At 40.9% G+C, this 22,239-nt stretch overlaps 2 protein-coding genes across 3 annotated transcripts in view; both read left to right on the forward strand.

Annotated features, from left to right (window-relative positions):
• Positions 1-7,848, forward strand: part of RET (ret proto-oncogene) — an 89,465-nt gene extending 81,617 nt beyond the window's left edge. For both annotated transcript variants that reach the window (XM_063338824.1, XM_063338823.1), the window contains exons 20-21: positions 1,121-1,268; positions 3,185-7,848. In XM_063338824.1, the coding sequence (XP_063194894.1) occupies positions 1,121-1,268; positions 3,185-3,342 (306 nt within the window). In that variant the 3' untranslated portion in view covers positions 3,343-7,848. The remainder of the gene's footprint in view (positions 1-1,120; positions 1,269-3,184) is intronic.
• Positions 7,849-18,473: 10,625 nt separating this feature from the next.
• CSGALNACT2 (chondroitin sulfate N-acetylgalactosaminyltransferase 2) overlaps positions 18,474-22,239 on the forward strand; it is a 34,543-nt gene continuing 30,777 nt past the window's right edge. The window contains exon 1 of the mRNA XM_063337768.1: positions 18,474-18,628. The gene's annotated coding sequence lies outside the window, so the exon portion shown is untranslated. The remainder of the gene's footprint in view (positions 18,629-22,239) is intronic.

A 22,239-nucleotide genomic window follows, 5' to 3' on the forward strand; every position in this document is an offset into this window, starting at 1 on the left:
TACCTACTTGCACATAAACTTTTTGTTTTTTAATCTACTAGTTAGGGGAAGGGGACAGTTACAAATGAAAAACAGAGGAAATACAGCGACTGTTACCAGATTTGAGAATGTGATGGCATTTGCATTGGGTGCAGAAAAGACTAATAAACAAATGGGAACAATTTTATTCCGAATGTGAATGTAAAAATGAGTTCTAAATTAAAAATGGCAAAGTGAAAGGTCTAGACTGTACATTAAATCACTCTGACTCTTAAACCACTAACTTAGACCTGCTGGGAATCAGTATGCAGATGATCTGCGTGTCCAGTGCCAGACTTGGCATACAGAGGTTGGCAAGTTTTCTGAAATTTTCATCATAATTAAAACCAAAGCCAATCCAAAATAGAGCTGGAGAAATTAGTAATTTTTCTTCTTGCCTTTCTGAATGAAAAATTCTGAAGATTTTTCAACATATAAAACTGGGTAACTTTTCCTCCTTAAAGTTTAATTTCAGTAAATTTCCAAAGGAAAAGCCATTTTGAAAGTAAAAAGTATGTTTTAGATTAGTTGAAAATGCTTCATATTTGGTTTTTTGCATCAAAGCAGTTCATCAGCGTAGATGAAAACCTACGAATTCTTATGGTTGACCTAAATATTTAGCTGCCGAACAGCAGCAGCAAAAGCTTTTTTTGGCAATATTTACACAGCTAATTTTATACATGCTTATGTAATAGTTTTTGTAAAATGATGAGAAGATCTGAGTACCTTCTCCTTTGAGCGCGCTTATGTATCTATATATTTCAGGCATACATATGTATCAGGCATAACAAAAATTGAAGGTCAAATAAATCAGTTAGCACAGCCCTTTAACTTCTTGGTTATTTTACTGAGGTGCAGAATTAAGGGAAGTATTAATATGTCTCTAGCACGTCTCGTGTTCTGGCAAATCAGATACTCCCCAAGATGCTATGGCGGCAGGCAGGGAGAGCCTCCTCAGGTGCCAGAGGTACTATCAAAGGACAAATGCCGTGGGGTCTGTAGTTGCTTGTTTTCAAGAAAGCAGATGCTTGTTTAGCCGTTATGTCTAAGCAGCAACACTGCCATGTAGGTTAACCCGGCTTTTTCTGTGTTCACTTCTTAGGACTACTTAGATCTTGCGGCTTCCACACCTTCTGATTCCTTACTTTATGATGATGGGCTCTCAGAAGAGGAGACACCACTCGTGGACTGTAATAATGCTCCCCTCCCTCGAACCCTCCCTTCCACATGGATTGAAAACAAACTCTATGGTAGAATTTCACATGCATTTACTAGATTCTAGCAACACAAAAAAAAAAAAATGATTTTTCTTCTGCACTGTTCTCAGACTCTGTAACCCCATTACAGTGTTTCTTGTCTGAATGAAGCCGATCAAAATTTGCTTGGAAGCTTCTTTTGGGTTTTTTTGTTTGTTTGTTTGTTTTTTCTTTTGGTAAACGTCAAAGTTTGCATCAGGATCATCCTTTAGTCATTTTGCAGCTGTGTTTAAAATAAACGTTTTTAAAAGGATGTGAAAATAAGTAAAATGACTAGATATCATACAGTAAAAGAAAAAAAAAGATCAGGGAAGTATTCTCAGGGGAAATATAAAATGCTAATGAGTATCTAATTTAACTATCCTATTGGGGGAGGCTAGGAACATTTAAAGTATGTTAGATTCTGCACCTCTAATTTAAGCAATAGACTTTTTTTTTTTTAAATACTGTTTTTTTTGCCATAGCTCAATGATAGGACCCATCTGCAACATTTTTCATTTGTCAAGATGGATTTCTAAATTTCAGCTGCTGTTAATGCATTCTGGATCCATGAGCTGAAATGTCTATTTAATGTATCATAGAATGAAACCAGAGTATTATATACAGAGGGTAGAAATACTGTATATAAGTATTATATACAAACTAAATCAACATGTGAAGTCCTTTGAAAATTGATTTAACAATGGGCATTTTGAAAATACACTCAGCTGTTTTCACGTCCTTTGATTTATTATGAAAAATGTCAGTACTAAGCCTTGATTGAATTATGTAGCAAGTGTTTTTAAAAAGAACATATGCTTTCATATTGTGATGGTGAGATGGACAGTAAAAATGGTTCTTGCCAAAACTCCTACATTTTGTCTCCTGATTAAATATTCTACATGGTTTTAGACATTTACTAACATCACAGATATTTTTTTCATTCTTCAAGCAGTATGACTTTTGAAAAGTTGGATCTTTTAACTTAAAAGTTGCCATTAAAACATGGCTTTGGTCTATTTTTGATCTATACCTTAGCTATCATTTTCTTTAATAGGTTCCCCCAACTCACGTTCGCTTTGGGGCACTTAGTGGCCAGATTGTTAAAAGAATGCAGTAACAGAAAAAGTTGCCACCGAGGTTGATGGCAGATGCCGAATGCTTAATAAGCAACAAAATCAGATTTCTGGTTTTGAAAATCTTGCCCCTGGTATGATTCTCTGCTTGTACAGCTGGATCAACATGGTGCTGAGCGCTCTGCTTCCATTTTGGTGTTCGCTTGTGCCTAAACTGAGCAGCAGTTACTGGACTCAATGCAAATAATTACATGCCTGAAATACACGTTTAAACGCTGAATCGAGACAAGAGTGCTCAGGACTGTGTTGGACTTTACTCAGTTGTGCTCCTGGGATTTCCTAAAATTAAGCAGGGAACGCTGGTGAGGGTGTGAGAGTGTCCCCAAAACCTCACTGAAGCCAAAGGAAAGGCGCCCATTTAAGTAAATGGAAATACTCTCAGTCATTGTAATGGACTTTGGATCCTGTCCCAAATAGGTTTATTAATTCTTGGAGCACTTCCTGTACAGCAAGAACTTCCTCTTGCAAAGCAATATATTGCTACGTGATTGTTAGAAAAGAAAATTATGGAAAGTTGGAGGCTCATCAGAAGAAAAATTACTAGTTTTTTATTATGCACATGTGCGTGCGCGCACACAATTTTTTATCAAGTAAGCACTTTATTTTTTCAGGGTTTTTGCCTACATCTGAATTTGTGCTTCAGGGATTTCAAAACATCATTTGTATGAATTGATTTGGGACAAAATCCAGTGGACTGGCTTAAAATATTGAAGGGAGTTTTGCCAAGGGCCTTACTGTCTGCACATGAAGTTATGGTTCTTCAGTGCAGAAAAAATTATCTGTTTTCATTTTTAGGCATGTCATACCCGAACTGGCCTGAGGAGAGCCCCGTTCCACTCACAAGATTCGATGGCACTAACTCTGTGTTTTCAAGATATGCAAATGATAGTGTATATGCTAACTGGATGGTTTCACACTCAGCGGCAAAATTTATGGACAAGTTTGATAGCTAGAATTTTCTTTGTGAAAGGTAATGGATTCCTGAGGGGAACAGAGATGCAAAGAATGGAAAGTCCATTGGCTCGTTCTTTGTACAATCAACAACTAACTTTTAAATTGGCAAACCCTTTTATTGGTAGTTTCTAAAGTGTGTTGTTCATGCTGAAGACTATAATTGGTGATTTCCCCTTTCAGAAAACACGTCAAGCGGGATAAGAGTTGTAGTTCCAGTACTTCTTTCTAGATTGCCATTTTGCATATGGTTCCATTTGGCACCTTCTTACTGCAAATGGCCTCTCACTTCATTCTCGCTGGTTTTTAGACTAACCATCCTGTGTTACAGCTTTCTTGGATGGGAAAATGTACTTGAACTGCTACTTTATAGTGGCTGTTAGCGTACGACCACTTGATCTAAGTAGGAAGCACAAACAATATATGGAAGGGAGGGGGGAAATAGGCGCCCAAGTTACTGAGCTGACTGTCAAATGACAAGTGTTACAATGATCTTGGCACTAACAAAGCCTGTATCTTGGGTTGGAAGCAAACATTAACTCAAGAGAGGACTTGAGATTCAAGATTTGAAGTCTTGTAAAATGTGTTGTCTTGTCTTAATGAGAAGAGAGTTTGTCTTATTAGTCTTAACTTCTCGTACCTTTAGCACAATGGAGATAAATTTGATACAAGATAAGCTGTATGGCAATCAAGAGTGTTCATCTGACACTATTTACTTTCCATCACCTACATCTTACTGATTTTAAAATGTACAACCTTGTACAATTGTAATTCCTCTTCTGAGTTCAAAATAGACTGTACAGCATTTTTAGATTGGATTCGAGTAAGGAGATTTTGTTTGCAGTCATGTTCAGTGGGTTGGAGTCCTCCTCTCAGCTCCGAATTGGATACACTGCCATGCACAGGACACTGCCATGACATAACTCCAAGTAAACCTACTACCTTGAAAGTCATGAGTAAACAACACTTGCACAGCAAAATTGGTCCAAAACTCTAGTGGTAATGAAACTATACAAGGAAGATCTCATCAGAATTTGTTAAGGTGAAATATAAAAATGTTGTGCTTACAACACTGACTTATATTTGGGAAAACGATCAGACTGTGGGTTGTGTTCTATGTGGAAGAGTAAATGATCAGCGCTACTTTTGTCTTTATTTGTAATCTAATATGGTTAAAGATAACTTTTTGTTTGCTACAAATGTTGGGACGTAAATCCCAAGTGACTCGTTGTTAGCGTTGTGACGGTTATTCTAAATAATCCAATTCTACCAAAGCTTGCTCCTGTCACTTACGATCCAGTTTAGCTGTTTTCAGATGTTGTTTTGTGTATCAACTTTATGTTTCCATTAAAGTCTGTGATTTCAGAAACAAGAGAGTCAGACTGCCAAAACCTGAACACAGATTTTCATTTTACAAAAAGTGGGATATGAAGCGCTGTGTTGGAATTTAAACACCTTCACTGTTGGATATCATATCTGATCCTGTCCTGGTTGTGGACGAGCACTAAACAGAATGACTTTTTCTTGGTACAAACATTTGCTGTGTTGTATAATGCTTATATGCAGTAAACAGATACAGCTATGTATACAGAAGGGGTTCAGTTGTGATATAATGGTGATCCGCACTGCCACGACACAACTGTCAGAGTGCATACTTTAAAATAAATGGCACTGAAAATTAAGCCCATTATATGGGCTTTTTTTTCCTATTGAGAGAACTATGAAAAAAGAAGAGAAAAATGGAACTTGTGGTAACTTCTTGCTTTTTCCAGTCCTTTTCCCATATTTTATGTCTGTAAATGGGAATTCTTTATTTGCCATGAGCAATCAAGGCATCAAGATTTTTGGTTTGGGTTTTTTTTTTTAATTCTTCCTTAAACTAAGAAATTCTTTTTACCAGCTATCTTCAGCAACAATATTCAACTGGGAGATGTGAAGTACCCAGTTTCTAACCTGAAAAGCCCTGCGACAACGTTGCTGTGCAGTAGGTGAGTGAGATAGTAAGTGATGCTGAAATAACCAGTGGATGCAGAAAGTACTGTGTGTTTTAGACTTCCAGTATGAGTCAATGTTGTTTCAGACATTAATTCCTGTGAAAAATTTCACTAACAGTTATTGTCACCTATGTTACCAGACATAGATTCTGCATATAAAATAAATAGACAGTTCATAATTATAGTCGCCATACACAACTACCTGCATTAAGTGCAGCTTAGTGACAAATTCGTAACAAGTGTTTCCCAATCCAACTAATTTTGACTCCCTTCCTGCTCATGAATGTTGGTAAGAAATAGATTATTACTTTCAAGTAATTGTTCATAATACGAAAGCTTCTTATGTCTTCTGGGTATGCTATTTCTGCAAATATTTCCCTTGAAGTGTTTCCTGTTTGTTCTGTGTTGCCATTAGTCAGGGTGGTGACAGTCTTGTTTCAGTGCCCCGTTAGAGAGTAAATGTACTTCCCACGTGGGAAAAAAGTGATACTGCAGATGATTATTTCCATCGGTGCCAGAAATACTTACGCACTTGGCTGCCCTCATGAAAGTGAATTCAAAGGGAACAAATGACTCACCAAAACGTACAGGTTGGAGGCAATAACTTTCTAAACCAAATCTGCTAGCCTTTTCTGAATATCCGCAGAGATGACACAGTTTACCTGGTCTGTGCTTTGAGTTGTGACAGATGGGGGAAGGGTGAATCTCATGTATCCTTCCAGTCATTACAGCAGCACAAGGAAGTTACTGTAATATTAATTTCTACAAACTTTTCCAGAGGTATGATACTCAGAAAATCTACTGTGAGGTTGCAGTTTAGTCTGCAGACATAAGCCTGTTTCACAGAACACAAATTTTTTAAAAATCTTGTCCCATGAATATGAGGTACATAATATTTAAATCATGTGGTTTTATCTACAATTTGTCACGCAGAACGTGCACGAATCTCTATGGTATGCCCAACTGGACCTAAGTAATTCTCAAAAACGTACATTAAAAGCAAGTTTCTATTCCTTGATGTTTTATAATCAATCTTATATAAATAATACAAGCCTCAAAATTTGTCTAAAAAGGATCCTTCTACTGTAACTTTTGAAAGTTAAAAAAAAATTACTTATCATTTTGAAATGCTTTGTTTCAAAACTCAGCCCACTCCAGTGTCTCTCACTGCAGCTACAATGGTAAATTTATAACAAAATAGTAGAGATGGCGTTCAGCAGCACCAGGCAACGTTCCCCATAAACAAGGTGCAGTTTGTCTGTAGTGAGATGAACGGTTTGACTTTCTCAGCCTAAGCTATCCTTCTCAAAAAGAACCCTATGATTCCCTGAAGATGTATAGAAGTATATAAAATCTTAATAAGAAAACCTAAGCTTTTCAGGTCCACTGTATCTAACTTCATACAATTTAAGTAGCTCCTCTGAGATTAGTGGGATCATCCATGAATAAATTACTAATAAACATTTGCAGTTTATTTGCTAGCACTTGGCTAGCAACAGTACAAAAGATAATATCAAAATATGGACAAAGTAGCAATAGCCCATGTCTATCCATCCCTAGCGCGATATTGTAACTTGTCTTTCTAGACGGAGTATTTAGAAGCAGGTACTAGACACTAGAAGACAGGTAAGCACAAATATGTCTCTAATGTATATCTAGAAGAGACAGTGAATTAAATATTTTTCAATATTTATCAATTTGTTCAGTAAAGATAAGTTGTTCATGTAAGCTGCATTTCGTATCTATTTCTCATTTTTAATTCTTCGGGACAGCAACCTGCCTCTTCTAGTTGTAATAGACAGATATATACTCTTAATGCATTTTGAGAAGGTGAATAGTTCCTCTTTTTTCATGGTGTATTTTTTTCTTTTATCTGGTTTTTATAAAGAGTTGCATAGTATCTCAGCACAACAAATTTCTTGATAAAAACATATTTTTTTGAGCTGTTACAAAAGTTCATTTTGCTGATAACGTTCTGAAATTAAGAAAAAAGGTTTTGCCTACCTGAGTACAGACGAGTTCACCTCCTCTTAAGCTCATCTGAAATAATTAGCTCCTTACTTTGGGCTAATAAGGTACATTTCATAAAAATGCAACTTCATCTCATCTGGAAGCTGCTTCACATGGATTACGGGCCAATCTGAAATGGTATGAACAATTTTAAGAGCATTGCAGTTATACTTTACATGTCAAGAAATAACTTTCCAAGTTTCCTATTAGAAAAGAGAAGGAAAGAACTGAAATGAAATGTTGAAGGTAGTTAAAAAACCCAGTAACTTCTGAAGTCAATGACAATGTAATGATTATTGTCATTAGGTATGAGACTGAGAGTTTGATTCTATCTTTGCCAATATAAGCAAATGTGTACTAACAAATAAGATTACTGGTTTTAAGTGCATTTTTACCTTGCCATGAGAAAAGCATTCCATTTAATCATCTAAGCACAGAAGTTTGTAGACGTTCAAACCATTACACTGATAGCAAGTAATGTGCATATTTTGAATAAATAGTGATGTTTGCAGTAGGTGTTTCTGTTTGTTTTGGCTTTTTTTTTATTGGCTCCCGAATATAAAAATGGATTGGGTTTTCATAAGACACTCAGCTTTGACCTAGGTCACCTCCCATTATGGCCCTGATAAACCTCTACTGATTTTAATGAAGAGAAAGTATATCCAGTAGGCAAATCTTGACTCAAAATTTCAATATAAAAAGATGCTTATTTTATCACAATATTGATGTAGTGGAAGGAACCACTATTTGCATGGTCAGAACTACTGAATATGTCTGCGCATAGATACAGTGCTTTAAAATGTGAGTAGGGTGTGAAGGTAAAAGCAGTCCCTGTTCCTGCCTAGTCTGCAGTTAAGGGGTAGGTCCAGTCAGCCCGGTACCTGCAGAAGTCCCATGGGGAAGTTAGGTTTGCCCAGCATTTTGTGTAAGTTTCCTCTTGTATTTACAAGATGACATGCAAATAAAACATAAAGTTACAGACTTGAGGGGGAAAAGCTTAATTTTCTCACGCTCTCTGCAAGAGATTGTTATGAACAGAACCAGATATTATGATTATTTCTTAACTTCAGAAATGTGTTGGCATGTCCCAAAAGAGAAACAGAGGTCCCCTGCTGGAAAGTATGTCCATTGTAGCGGGACTAGGTTTTTAGGTATTTCATAATCTCTTCTAACTGGAGGACAGAAAAGAATGTAAGCCAACACATCTAGGGCCTTAGTTTTAGAATTATGTTTGCAAAATAATTTATTATTGAATACTGCAGGGACACAAGATTTCAATCTTTTGCAACACTGGTGCCAAAAAGTGGTTGTGGAGTTACTACATGCCACACTAGCACTACATCTGTTGGACTAGGAGCCAACAGATGACTGCAAAGAGCAGATGTGTGGCCTCTTTCTTCTCTGCTGTCACCCCGCTATTCCCTTACTCCCTGTTTGATCTGATCTGGCTAGGGACACAGATTTCCCCACAGGAGACTCTGCCATATGCCGAAGTCTGCAGGGACAGAAGGATTTGAGACGATGAGGAGATGGAGCTCCTTCTTCTATTCATATTCTGCAGGATGGGGTTCCTGACATTCTCAGTCTTGAAGCTTGTGAGCAGACAGAATAGGCAGAAGACAAATGTCCCGTGTCCCAGGCACAGGCCGTGCAGAAGGTATCATGTGAGGGCTCGCAGGGAGGCTCACTGAGAAGTGCAATGTAAAAAACCCTGCAATGTAAAAAAAGCAATCTGAAATTAAGGAACAGAGGTTCACTTCAAAGGTAGAGTCCTGATCTGAACTGAGACGTTAATGTATGAGTACCCTCTGACGTTAGGAGAGGGTTGGTACCTAATACACATAGCATGGTTTGTGACTGCGTATGTCCAGAGCTCTGAGGTTGTTATGAAAAGAGAAAGTTATCCTTACATAGAGTCATAGAATCACAGAATCATTTAGGTTGAAAAAGACCTTTAAGATCATCCTGTGGGGCTGTAGCTGAAATATCTCCTCCCACAGAAAGCTGTAGCTGTTAAAACCCCTTGGCACGTCTAACCCTGGGTTCTCGCTGTTAACCAATCTGTTTACACAGTTCTCTCTAAACGTGTAATTGTCACTAGCCAAAAACGTTTGGATTTTTATTTCAACAAATTCCCAGCAACAAAAGGAAGGCTTAGAGATGCCAAAATTAACCTTCTGCATCTTTAGGGGCTTCAGAGATGCGAAACAGATCCGGTCTGTGTTCAGACGCAAACGAAGCAAGTTTGGTTGGAGCACAAATGCATTTCCCCAAGTTTCTGCCTTATGCTGGTACACAGCTCATTTAGAACAACTCAAGAAACTTTGGATTGCCCAACTTGAATTTTTTTAGCCCATGATACAGCCACAGATTTTAATCCCTGTAGAAACTCAGCCTAGATCTGGCTATCAATCAAACATTGCAGTTTCCAGCCTGATTTTTCTGCATTCCACAGGTCACGTAAGTAGTTGTTTAAAGCCCTTATATAATTTTTCAGCCGTTCTGGGCTTTCCCTCCTGATATGATCGTAGTTGAAAGAGTTTGATGTGAGCACTGATTTTCATTTGCAACATGTGCCATTTTCATAGCTCCCTGCCAATGCAATTTCCTGTCTGAATTTACTATGCCTAAGGATGGAAGTATTTTAAATTTTTTAATAAAACTAAATCAAATGAATCTGTACTTATAGCATTTGGTTTGCTAAGAATCTTCCTTGCCTATATTTAGCAAAATTTTAAAGTTATTTTTGGGAAAAAATAACAATTCCGCTTCCTCTTCTTTCAGATTTTTTTGAAGCAGCAAGCTACAGCCCAATGCAAATCACTAAAACAGTAGGATACACCGATCCTACCTGTTTACCAAATTGCTGCCAATAACAAGAATAGTCCCCGTTTATTCAAGAGTATTTCACAAAAATTCTAAAAGAACGAGGAAGAGATTTGGAGTACCTTCTTTAGAACCTTACGTCTGTTGGGGAGGAAAATTGCAGAAGGGTGGAATCCCAAGGAAGCAGAGGCTGATATGAGAGACGAGGATGCTGCTCAAAAGGGCTGCTCTTCTCCCTGGAGAAAATTGGTAACGGGTTCATCTTCTTAGGGTGACTGAAAAGTTTGGAAGAGCATTGTAGTGTGAGATGCAGAAAAAACCCATGGAGATAAATACCAGATTTAAAGGATATTTTTTTTTAAATGTGTATGCAGCTTCAAGAGTCAGCCAGCAAGAAGCCAGCGGAGTTCACTCTTCTCCAAGACAGTTTTTGTCCAGTGAGGACTGTCAGTGATTGATTTGACAGCAGAAGACAAGAATGATTCTTACTGCTACAGGGTATAAATCATTGAGAGAGATTTTTAGCCTTGAGTCAGGAAATCATTCAAACACTTCCTTAACCGGTTTTCCCGTGCAGAGAGGCTTTCTGAACTGTGGCCTGGTCCAGACGTGGCAAATAGAAAGGCAGTTAAGTTTATGCTGATTACAACGATTTTGATTTTAAAACGTTACAGTTGCAAAGCTCACACAGTGTTGCTCTTCCAGGATCATTTGTTAAAATGAACTGTTACAAGTTGTTAAATACTGAGCAGAAACAGATGATGTGGCGTTTTGTAAAAACACTATTGAGGATATTTTAATTTATACTGAAAGACATCACCATTTTTACATGCACAAAGATAAAGTACGCAATCAAATTAGGTTGCAACAAGTTGTCATCAGAGACAACTTTTTAACCAAACAGGAATAATGTTATTGAATCATTTTGACTTGCTTAACTGAGTCTCCATTATGGTTTATTAACATTACAAAATGTCAAATGCATGTTTTGAAAAGCTAGGCCTTAAACTAGAGATTACTTATACTATTACTTGTAATTACTTATATAACCATTTTTTACAATAGCACAAATGGTTGCTTGTCTAGCACAAAGAACAGGTAACTGACATTCTTGAAGTTTAAATTAAAAAGACAATAAAAATGGAATAAAAATGTCATTTATAACTGTTCAATTCCATCTAGTAAATACTTCTGAACCTGATATTCCCTAATTTAAATGGGGCGCAGGCTGCCTGATCAGGTCTTTGTCATTCTAGTTCTAAAAATAGGAGCAGGAAAGGAGAAGCAGGAACAAATTTTCCTTGCTTTTGAGGAGAAGTGGGAACAAATTCAAGTGAATTGCAAGGCGTCTTGCTGTTCAGCTGTCCTATGATTGCATTTCTAATGTAAAATCTTGCTTTGAATTAATTTGATTTGGAGCTCCATTTTACCAACAGATGTGAGCCATTGCAAGATTCTTATTAGGAAAGCTTTTTCTTAACAAAGATAAAACAATTGTTACAAGTAAAAAATTAGAGGAGCATTATGAGACCGTTAGATAGGTAGCACAGTGACGTTTGATCCTGACTTTGCAAATCAGTTCATCTTTATCAATTAGTTTTATAATGATAACAGTGAAGTCTCAACAGCATGCTTTAACACGTTTCTCAAAATCAGCTGCTGTTTTTATGCACCACAGAAAGAGATGCCGATTTCCACGAAAACTAAACACAGCATTTTCAACTGCTCAGTTGAGGTACGGTATTTCTTTCTGGTTGTCTGCTGGTATTCTGTGGTACCCAGGCGTGTTCCCTCTTGACAAGGGAACAGCGTACATCCTTACATCCTACCCCCCTTTAGCCCTGTCTTACGCTGTTTCAACACTGTGACAATTTTTCAGTCCTTGATAGTAAAGTACTACTAATGAAATCAAAGTCATAATGTGATTTTATTGTTATTTCCATGTCATTTTATGGAAGGAATAGTTTAAAATATGTAAAACATTGCACTTAAAAGCATTTTAGTGATGTATTTGCAACAGGAAGTGATCCCAAAAACAAAATAAACAATTTATTTTATAAACTAACTGACTGGAGTTTGGACTTAAAGGAAGGGAGACTTTTTTGAGCTATTACAGACAAGCCTGTAGCTAACGCTACAGACGTTAAACCCTAAAACTGGAGTGGAGAACAAGGATATTGTCAAAAATAGGCCAACATGGTATAGGCAATGGACACATGCAAAGTTTGTCTCTGGTCCTGTCTGTTGTACAAAGAAATGAACAACGGTTTTGTACTAAGTGTTTGCTTAACCCATCAGCAGGGGTGATCATCTCTACATGGTACCTCTCCATGGTTTGGACTGCCGGACAGGCCCAGTGGGCACAACAGATTATGCACTAAGGCCTATTAAATACTGATACACTGAATATTTTGTATAAAACATGAAGCATCTGAGATTACGGAAGTCCAAATATTTCCCTCTATAAAGATACTGTATTTAATGTAGATATTTATTTGCATAACTTGAGTTTTGGGGCATGAGGTTTTCAAGTACAAAAAGGAACACAACCAGATAACCAACCAAAAGACCTTGACAATTTATACTGTTATCTTCTCAGACAAGGAGTGGTCATGAAAGATTGTCTGGCTCAAATCTCATATATGGAATGATCTAACTTATTTCTCTTTCTGCATCCTAGACAGTGGAATCTACAGTTTAAAAAGTGACTTAATAGGACTGATTTTAAATACATTATAGTTATAACAGGTTACTGTTCTGCAATACTGGAGAAAGAAAAAAAAAAGCAGGAATGTGTCATTTTTGATATGTTTTACATAATATTGAGTTCTCTAGTCAAAGTTCTCCTAATTTGTTTTCCATTCCACGTACAGAATACAGATACTTGGACTTTTTCAGAGCTGCTTTATAGTCAATATATTTGTGACAAAATTGACTTCTCTTTTTAGAAAAATGCCTAAAGCACTTCTTGGTGTCAGTAGACAGAAGCTATACAGTAAAGGTGTCTTGGAATAGTCAGAAATAAACCAATATGGAGTTCCAGCACTACATGGGCGGATTACTTTCCATACGTGTTGTTACTGGTTAGTCTGATGTGATACCCTGGTGCAGTTGCAAGTGAGCGCTGGAGCCCTGGGCACACGACCTGTTGTGCCTGCCAGAAAAAATAAGGCCGTGTGGCCAGGAGAAATGATGAGGTACCGCTGCAGAATATTGCCTGCTGCTCTCGGCTCTGCTGCCTGCTCCAGCCTGGGCACTGAACGCAGCTCCCCATCTGCCTTCCCCTTCCTCTGCACCACAAACCAACGCGACGCCCGCCCTTCGTGCGCACTAGTGTTTCTGGGATCCATTTGCTGCCATCAAAGAGCTCAGCAAACGCTTGTTGCTAACAGCGACCATATATCGATTTCAAAACGAAAAAGTTATTTTAAGAGACTATATTGGAACAATTTTGGTATATCCTTCCATACCTTTTTCCAGAGGCCAATACCATTGATAAAGTTAAACTAAATTATCACTATTCAAAGAAAAAAAATGAGTGGACTATAATAAGCATTTTTGTTACTAGAAGAAAGCTTTTTCAAATAGTAGATAAAATTTTATCTTATTTACATTCACTTACAGCTGTGATTGTATTGATTACCTTATCCAGTAAGGAATGTCTTCTATTTTCATGAATGAGTATAAAAATTAGTGAGTCTGCTTTAACGTATGAAAGGACTCTATATAAATTTGAAGTCGGTTGATACTGTGGTTGATACAGTCTGTACAGACTGTTTTCTAACCGGAATTTCTGAAAGGAAGTAATTTAGCAACTGCCATCTCAAAACAGCAGGAAAAAACAATCTATAGCAGTTCATTTCTCAAACATTTTACAAATTATATGCTTCTAGGTCCAAAATTGAGTACGTTATAATACCAAAGAATTAGTATTTATTTGATACCAAACCACTACATAAATAAACGCAATCCTTCAACACTCAAAGACGTAGAGGCCAAAGGTCTAAGCGTTGCCAAAATAACAATGTCGCTACAATGCAAAATAAAGGGACCAGTAACAATAAGTATAGGAAGATCACTGCATGGTGGGCTTGCTCCGGTGTGTTGGTACAAAGCGAGTTTACATACGCACCGTCTCTCCTGAACCTATCATAAGTCAAGAGGTTATTTCAGCCTCTAAAGCAGTGAAGTAAAATACCCTGACCTTCCAGGCACCTTTAATACTCATTGTAGATGCCCCACGATAACAATTAAGGTAAAACGATAAAAAAGGTACCGCACAAAGTCAGCCCTAGGTCAGCCTTTCGGTGACCCGGCTGATGCTCACGCTCCAGCGTCGTCAGCAGAAGCCGAGGCCGAGGTCAGCATTTCCCAGGCCAGACATAAGTTAATTGTACTGTAGCGTGCCACTGCTCCTACGACCCCTTATTTCATAGCCCACAGCAACAAGATGTATTTGGACAGGACCACCGACAAAGTATTATGGAATATAATTTAGAATAAAAGCTCAAAATTTAGAATAAAAGCTTAAAGAAAATATAAATCAAGACAAGATGATTAAAATACTGTAGGATGGTTTATTTCAGGCTATTGCAAATTCTGTATACTTTTGGTTGCGTTGTTCAATATCTGTTACAAATAACTCGCAACAATTAAAACAAGGATAAAGAAAGCAGCTTTCACATGGGATGGTGTTGGAATTGTGCCATCGGTAAGGCTGAGCTGTGGTATTTGACAAAAAGCCCTGTGTCAAGGCAAACTAATGACTATTGTTTGGCAATTAAAGCTCTGAATTTTCAGGCAAAATAACAGACCATTTTTCTTATTCCACATACACATTTCATTTCAGCTCGAGAGGATAAGAGAACAAAAATACCCACTGTTGAAGGATTGCTTTTTTTTTCCTTTGGTCTCATTTACATTACTCCTTCACTTTGGCTTCATGTTCTCAGATCAGCTCCTCTCTCTTTTTTCTATTGTTTCTTCCCCTCCAGCCCACACATACACTTTAAAAAAAAAAAAGGGCAAGAAAAAAAAAAAGAAAAGAAAAAACCCCAAAACCACTAAAGGCTGGAGTTAATGCTGTTCTGGAAAACTCTTTCGAATCAGCTGTTGCCAGTCACTTCCTTTCTCCTAGCTGTACCAATTTAAGAACAGCCTTTACCAAAGTTTTGCAAAGCATTTTTAAAGTCCGTCTCTAAAATAATCATCCTATCATAATATTTTAATAAAATTCAAAGCTGTGTCACCTATATATATATACACACACTTAACTGCTTTTGGATGCTAGGAGGTCTGCAAATACCTCTCAAAGGAGAATCCCCAGGCTGAAATGAATTGTGTCTTAAAACACAGACGTTAGCTAAATGTTTTATTGCCTGCTTTATTCACAAACGACCCAGGAATTCCTCTGTAAGACTAACACCAAATAGGAACTACAACATTTGTCAGCATAAATATAGGTCTGAGTTAAGAAGGAATGTCTAATCTGGGAATAGCTCATTCTGACAGAAGAGTCAGGAAGTTATACACAACATTACTGCAAAAACATTGTTTTTCCTGTCCTGGTAGACCTCTTATACAAAGGCAACTATGAATACCCAAGTTGTTATTACTAGAGTTTAAGAAACCTATTCTTCTTTCCTTCTCTTAATCTGAAGAAAAAAAATAAATCTTTCTGGAAGTGAAGGATCTCTGGTAAATAGAGGAAACTGGTGCTTAAAGAAAAAGAAAAAGCATTCTGTGTACAGTCTGTAAGGCACTGTAGAGATCTCCCCACACAGTGGCAACCAGCTCTTGTGCAGAAAAGAGGGACCTGGGAAGCCTGAAGGACGATATCCAGAGACTGGTTGCTCTCTACAGACCAAACAGTGGGTGTCAGAGTTTGTTTGAGATCTACATTTTAGCATTAGTAAATGAAATCAGTAATTTCAGTTAATTCCATTCTGTTATCTTCTTGTACTTCCAAATAATTTTATGTCTACAGAACACTGCAGTCTCCGCTATCAGTAAAATAACACGGGCGTCTAGTAAACACCTACCCATTTACCACAGCACAGAAGACAAGCAGGAGCTCAGGGGTACTCTGTAAGTCATCTGTGATGCACAACACTGAAACTTCGCACAAGGTCAGGTTTAAAATAGCAGTGTATTTACATACTGGTTTAAAAAAAGAATGAACCCACATTTACCTACTTTCAGGAGTGCATACGTGAAAATCTAAAACTTTCCAGTAACTCTCCGTGAACATCTTCAAATATATTTTTGATGGATACCTAACTCTTACGATCCAGCCTCATGAAAAGCTTTAAAGGACGGGAAAGTGCCCGCATGGACGGCTGGTCACACCAGCCAAGTGTGCTTTTCCTGTTCATGGGCCAGCACAGCAAAGCAGAGCCTGACTGCGGAGTAGTACGAGGGTTCCCAGTCCATAGGGAAAAACCTTGTCTATTTAAAATCACTGTTTATTTGAGGTATTCCCTGGAAAGACTTTTGTTCTCTGAGGGCTTGAAATCTAGACTGAACAGACCAGGCCCTTGGGCACCCAGCCCCCTCCCAGGCTGTGCCGTGAAGCTATTTGTGAACGAACGGGTTTCCATCTGCCTGAAGACAAAGGGCTGCTCTGTGCTGAGTGGGGTGCGGACCTCGAAAGAGCAATAATGTGACAGAGGAGATGATGGCCTCTGCTGCCGAAACCACTCGGGGGTCCGCTCTGTAAAGCACTTAGTGCCTACCTTTCAGGCAGGTGGGTGGTCACGAGCAAATCAGCAGAGTGCTGTCAAGTGGGGGGTGCAGGTTTTTACAGAATAAGCCTTTACTTGCTTTTGCATGCGTGTAACTCCATTTTTGATGGGCAGGGCCAGAAACATTTGATAAATAGTTATGAAAGACCATTAATACCTCACCCGCTTCCTAAGCTGTTGTTAATCTTACCCTTTTAAGCTGTTAAAGGCCACCCCTCATGCACATGGCTGAAAAGTGCATGAGATCCTAAGCCTGGCTTCCTTTCAAGTCAAGCCCTGCCGAAAAATAAAATAAAATTAAATTAAAAACTAATGAAATATTCTTCTGGAAATACAGAACTGTACATAAATATTTGGGTAAGTAGAAAATAATTATCACTAAATACTGCTTGTTGTACACCCTGCATCTCCAGCATAAGGGCTACATCACAATTCTACAGTTTTGTTAACATTTGAAAAAATGGCCTCACTGCGCTGCTGCTAGACCTCTGCTAGCTGGCCATCTCCACGGCTGGCACAGCAGCGGCTGCTCTCTGCACTTGTGTGGTGCTGTGGTTGTACCCAGAGAATCACAGTCATAGAACAGTTTGGGTTGGGAGGGACCCTGAAAGGCCATCTAGTCCGACCCCCTGCAATGGGCAGGGACATCTTCCACTAGATCAGTTTGCTCAGAGCCCCGTCCAACCTGGCCTCCAATGTTTCCCGGGATGGGGCATCTACCACCTCTGGGCAACATGTGACAGTGTTTCACCACCCTCATTGTAAAAAATGTTTTCCTTCTATCTAGTCTAAATCTATGTTCTTTTAGTTCAAAGCCATTACCCCTTGTCCTATCGCAATAGGCCCTGCTGAAACATTTGTCCCCAGCTTTCCTGTAGGCCCCCTTCAGGTACTGAAAGGCCGCAACAAGGTCTCCCCGGGGCCTTCTCTTCTCCAGGCTGAACAACCCCATCTCTCTCAGCCTGTCCTCACAGCAGAGGTGCTCCAGCCCTCTCATCATCTTTGTGTCCCTCCTCTGGACCCGTTCCAACAGATCCACGTCTTTCCTGTGCTGAGGGCCCCAGAGCTGGACGCAGTGCTCCAGGTGGGGTCTCCCCAGAGCGGAGCCGAGGGGCAGAATCCCCTCCCTCGCCCTGCCGGCCACGCTGCTTTTGATGCAGCCCAGGATGCGGTTGGTTTTCTGGGCTGCGAGCGCACATCGCTGGCTCACGTCCAGCTTCTCACCCACCAACGCCCCCCAGCCCTTCTCGTCCGGGCTGCTCTCGATCCCTTCTCCCCCAGCCCGCACCGATGCCGGGGGCTGCCCAGCTGCAGGACCCGGCACAGGAGGACGCTGCGCCCCAGGGTTACGCACACCTGCCGGGCCCGAGCAGCGCCACAGGCCGAGCGCGGCGGGCCCACAGCCCCTCAGGGCGAGCAGGGCCCACCCGCGGGATGCCGGGCGGAGAGGCCCGGGCGCGCCAGGCCTCGGGGCGCGCGGAGGGAGGCGGGGTGCGGGGCGCTGGAGGCCGCGGGGCCCCGCCGGCCCCCCCGGGGGCTGCCACACGTGCGGCGGGGGCGGGGGGGCGGTAGCGGAGGCCGGTCCCGCCCCGGAGGCGGTGGGGGGCGGCCGGTGCCGTCCCCTTTAAGGGCGGTGGCGGCGGCCGTGGGGGCCCGCCCGCTCGTTTCGCAGCGCACAGGAAGTGGGGCCGCGGCTCGGTGGCGGGGCCCGCCCGGTGAGTACGGCCGCGCCGCGCCCCTCCGGCCCTCCCGCTCCCCTCCCCGGCCCGCGGCGCTCCTCGCCCGCCGCCTCCTTCCCTCACCCGGCCGTGGCGGCGCCGCCGCCTCATCCCTGCCGCCGGGCGAAGCGGCTCCGGGAGCCGGCGGGCAGCGGCATCGCGGCGGGTCCGTCCCCGGCTGCCGGCCGGGAGCGGGTCGGGCCGCGCTGAGCGTTGCGGGGCCGGGGGCGGCCCGCGGCGTGGAGGGGGGGGTGCCGTGCGGCGTTGCCGGGGGATAAGCGGATGGGATCGCTAATCTGAGCTGCTCCTAATCGTCCTCGTGGCGGGGGCCCCGCAAACCTAATTGTTTTGGTTTGGGGTTTTGTTTTGTTTTTTGTTTTTTTTATCTTGGCGCTATCTCCACAATAAAATTGATCGCTGTTCCCGCTGGCGGCTGCGTTTCCATTGTGTTGGGTGGCCTGGGAAGGCGGCGGAGGTGCGTGTTTGGGGGCGCGGCGGGGCCGCGTCTCCCCGCAGGAGGCACCGCCGCTGCTCCCCCCGCTCCCGCCTCCCCCTCCGTCGTGTCGCGACCGGCGATAGCGGGCCGGGACGGGCCGCCTGTCACCTCCCTCTGCGCGGCGCGGGCTGGCCGGCGCTGGCAGCCCAAATAGCGCAAACCGCCAGAAAGCCCAGTTCTGCCACCAACCCCCCCAGAAAACAGAGGAAAGGATGATTAGAGGGCACTTAGTTCTTTTCAGCGGGCTATTTAGGCGAGTGGCCTACGTCTGCTGCGCTTTGTCAGCCGGGCTCCTGCTCAGTCAATTCCGTGCTGTCCTGAACTGTGACAGTCGGAACGTTTTGGTGGTGAGCATCAAAAGTAAAATTGTGTCATTATTAGCAGTCCTGGAAACCACCAATCCTGAAAACTAACTCGTGTATGGGAGGAATACCAAAGCAGAAACGGGGGGAGGGGGGTTGCAATTTACAAGGCCGTTTTTAAAGCTGAGTATATAAAAACTTAATACTAGGTGTTTTCAGTGAAGTATAACACAGATCTGCTTAATGAACGTTTACTTTATTCTGTGGTTTTGTAGTTTGTTTGTGTTTTCTTTCCACCTCTTCACCATCCCTCTATCAGGCGGAAATTGAGACACCGATCTCTTCTTGCTAAGCTTGTAGATGATGGATGAAGACACTAAGTGTCTTCTATTGCTCTGATGGGTAACACAGAAGAGCTGCTAAAAGGAGTGAGGCTGTTTTAACACAGAGTGAATATCCCTCAAGCTTAAGGTCATACAGTAAAAATTCTCTTTTTTTTTTTTTGCTGTAAATGCTGGGGCCCACAAGTAAGACAGTTTCTTCTTTTCCAGCATGCACTAGCTGAAAGTTCCTATCCTGCTTCAGTGTGTTTAAAGGAAACTTCTGGCTTCCCTTTATTTATTAGCCTAAATAGTGAGTCCCCAAACGCTGTTAGAGACAGTGGCTTGGAAGTATTCCCAGTAGCTGTCAATGGAGGTAGATGTGTTTTGCGGATGGGGTGTTAGCTGTGGGCATCAATTATACCCTGAGGCTTTTATGGGAGACTCTTGCCAGTAAGTCCTTATCGTAAGGATCGGGACACCCACACTGAATGTTGCTACAGCACCACTGTCCTAAACCATCAGTAAGCTGATAATGGAAGGAAGAACAATGATTTTGAAGTACAGGACTGTACGACACAAATAGAAATTGTTTAGCTTGTCTGTTCCTGGAGGAAACTCATGAAATCTTCAGTGTGATTAGGATCAGTTGATCGTGAATAGTTCTTTCCCTTCTTGGTCCCATGACTTTGTTTTAGTGCCTTCCTCAGGCTTAAAGGGGGAAGAAAACAAAACAAAAGAAACAGAAAACTCCAAACCTAACATTAAGGCTGCTGCATCAAGGTTGAAGTTGCACCAAGTTATTCTTGAATTTAGATTCTTTGCTTTTAAGTTCTAGCCCCGGGATATGGGTCTTCCCAAGTCAGTGAGAAACATCATCTGAGGGCATAGTTAAACGATAAGTAGCTGTGGTCCATTGCCAGGAAAACCCACAAGCGTATCTGGCACAACAATTTCTACCCTGCACCACAATCTGCTACTTTTGCGCCTGCCAGAAGTGTTCTGTGGACCTCTTTGTAAAAAGCATCACCGAAATGACCTGAACTTCTAAAAGAGTTAAAACGAAACCTGGGGGAGGGAGGGTATGAGAAATATGAGGCCAGGATTTTTTGACTGCAGAAGACAAATTGCACAATATTTTTCTTAGCTCTGAAACAGTCTGTCATTGTGAAGCAAGCTTCATGACTGGCAGTATTTTCTCTTTAAATAATGCTGAAGCAGGATCATGGAGGTGGGATGAAACTCAGGCTTTGGATAAGGATTTGGGTGGCACTGGAACGGATAATGTCCTTGGCTTTCAGTTAGCTCATGTGTCTTCTGCCCTTTTAGAGGACCAGCCCTACAGAAAAAAAGTATGGGAAGAGGCTATAATAATCTTGTTTCTGGAAAAATAAAATCACAAATAGACAGGGATTTCAAGCACAATACTTCATTTAAAAAAAAAAAAAAGTATTTTAAAAAAGGGTTCTCAAAGGGCATAATGGAAAGAAAATGTTTCAGGAGCATGATAGCTTTTATAAGAAAGAAAAAAAAATGCTGTGCTTTTTCTATGCAGCTAATTATGTTCTTGCAAGCTTCATGCTGGAAATGGGAAAATGAAATCATAACTCAACAAGATGTTCAGAAATGTAGTGCTTTGTGAGGGAATGGGAATGTAGTTTTACTTCTGAGTTATAGCCACAACTTGTAAGAAGAATTTGCAGAAGGGCACTTTTCACTGTCTGCCAGAACAGTTTCATTTTGAATGATCATCAGAAAAGCCCAGCACTTCCATTAATGTTATTGTTTATTAGAAATAGCTGAAAGTGTGCAGTGACTTTAATACTCTTAATTTCATTTTTATGAAGCTCTTTTTGGGGACACACACACACACATCTTTCTGAAGGCAAGAACACTACTGCAAGTTGCAGCCTTCCTTGTCCTAAGTGTCGTCTTGTGCAAAAGAAGTGGGACAGGATACTGTCTGAGGCCTTTTTTAGGTACATGTAGCTACTGCTTTTATCTAAGCCTGTTTAAAAATTTTTACAGCAAAGCTGCGGGTATCTTGCGTATGCCTAAAAATGCAGACAGACGGGTTAGACAGCATAATAGTTCTTGGGTATCTTGTACCTTGTTGTGTGTCTCATCTAAATTGGTGGCTTGGATGGTCACTTACTTTTTTTTAAAAAGTAAGAGTAAGTAGATAATCATTGCAAGCTATATGTAGTCACTAAAGATCAGAGGTTCAAGGGGAAAGGAAAATGAGCTTTTTTTCCTAATCCTGGAAGACTTTGCTGCACATGAAAATATGGCACTCTAAAATATGTGTGAGAAACTCGTAGTCTTTCTATGCTGGTGCGAGGCTGTCCGTGCTGCTTCTCTTCCGTGTGTGGTAAGGCTGCCAGGAGACGCTCGCTCCACAATTATTTCAGAGTGGAGTATGGTGGGAAGAATATCTTGGAATGATCTCTGCTTTACCTTGCCTGTTTTTTTTTGTTTTGTTTTTTTTTT

Source organism: Chroicocephalus ridibundus, chromosome 6 (assembly GCF_963924245.1).
Source record: "Chroicocephalus ridibundus chromosome 6, bChrRid1.1, whole genome shotgun sequence".
Lineage (NCBI taxonomy): Eukaryota > Metazoa > Chordata > Aves > Charadriiformes > Laridae > Chroicocephalus > Chroicocephalus ridibundus.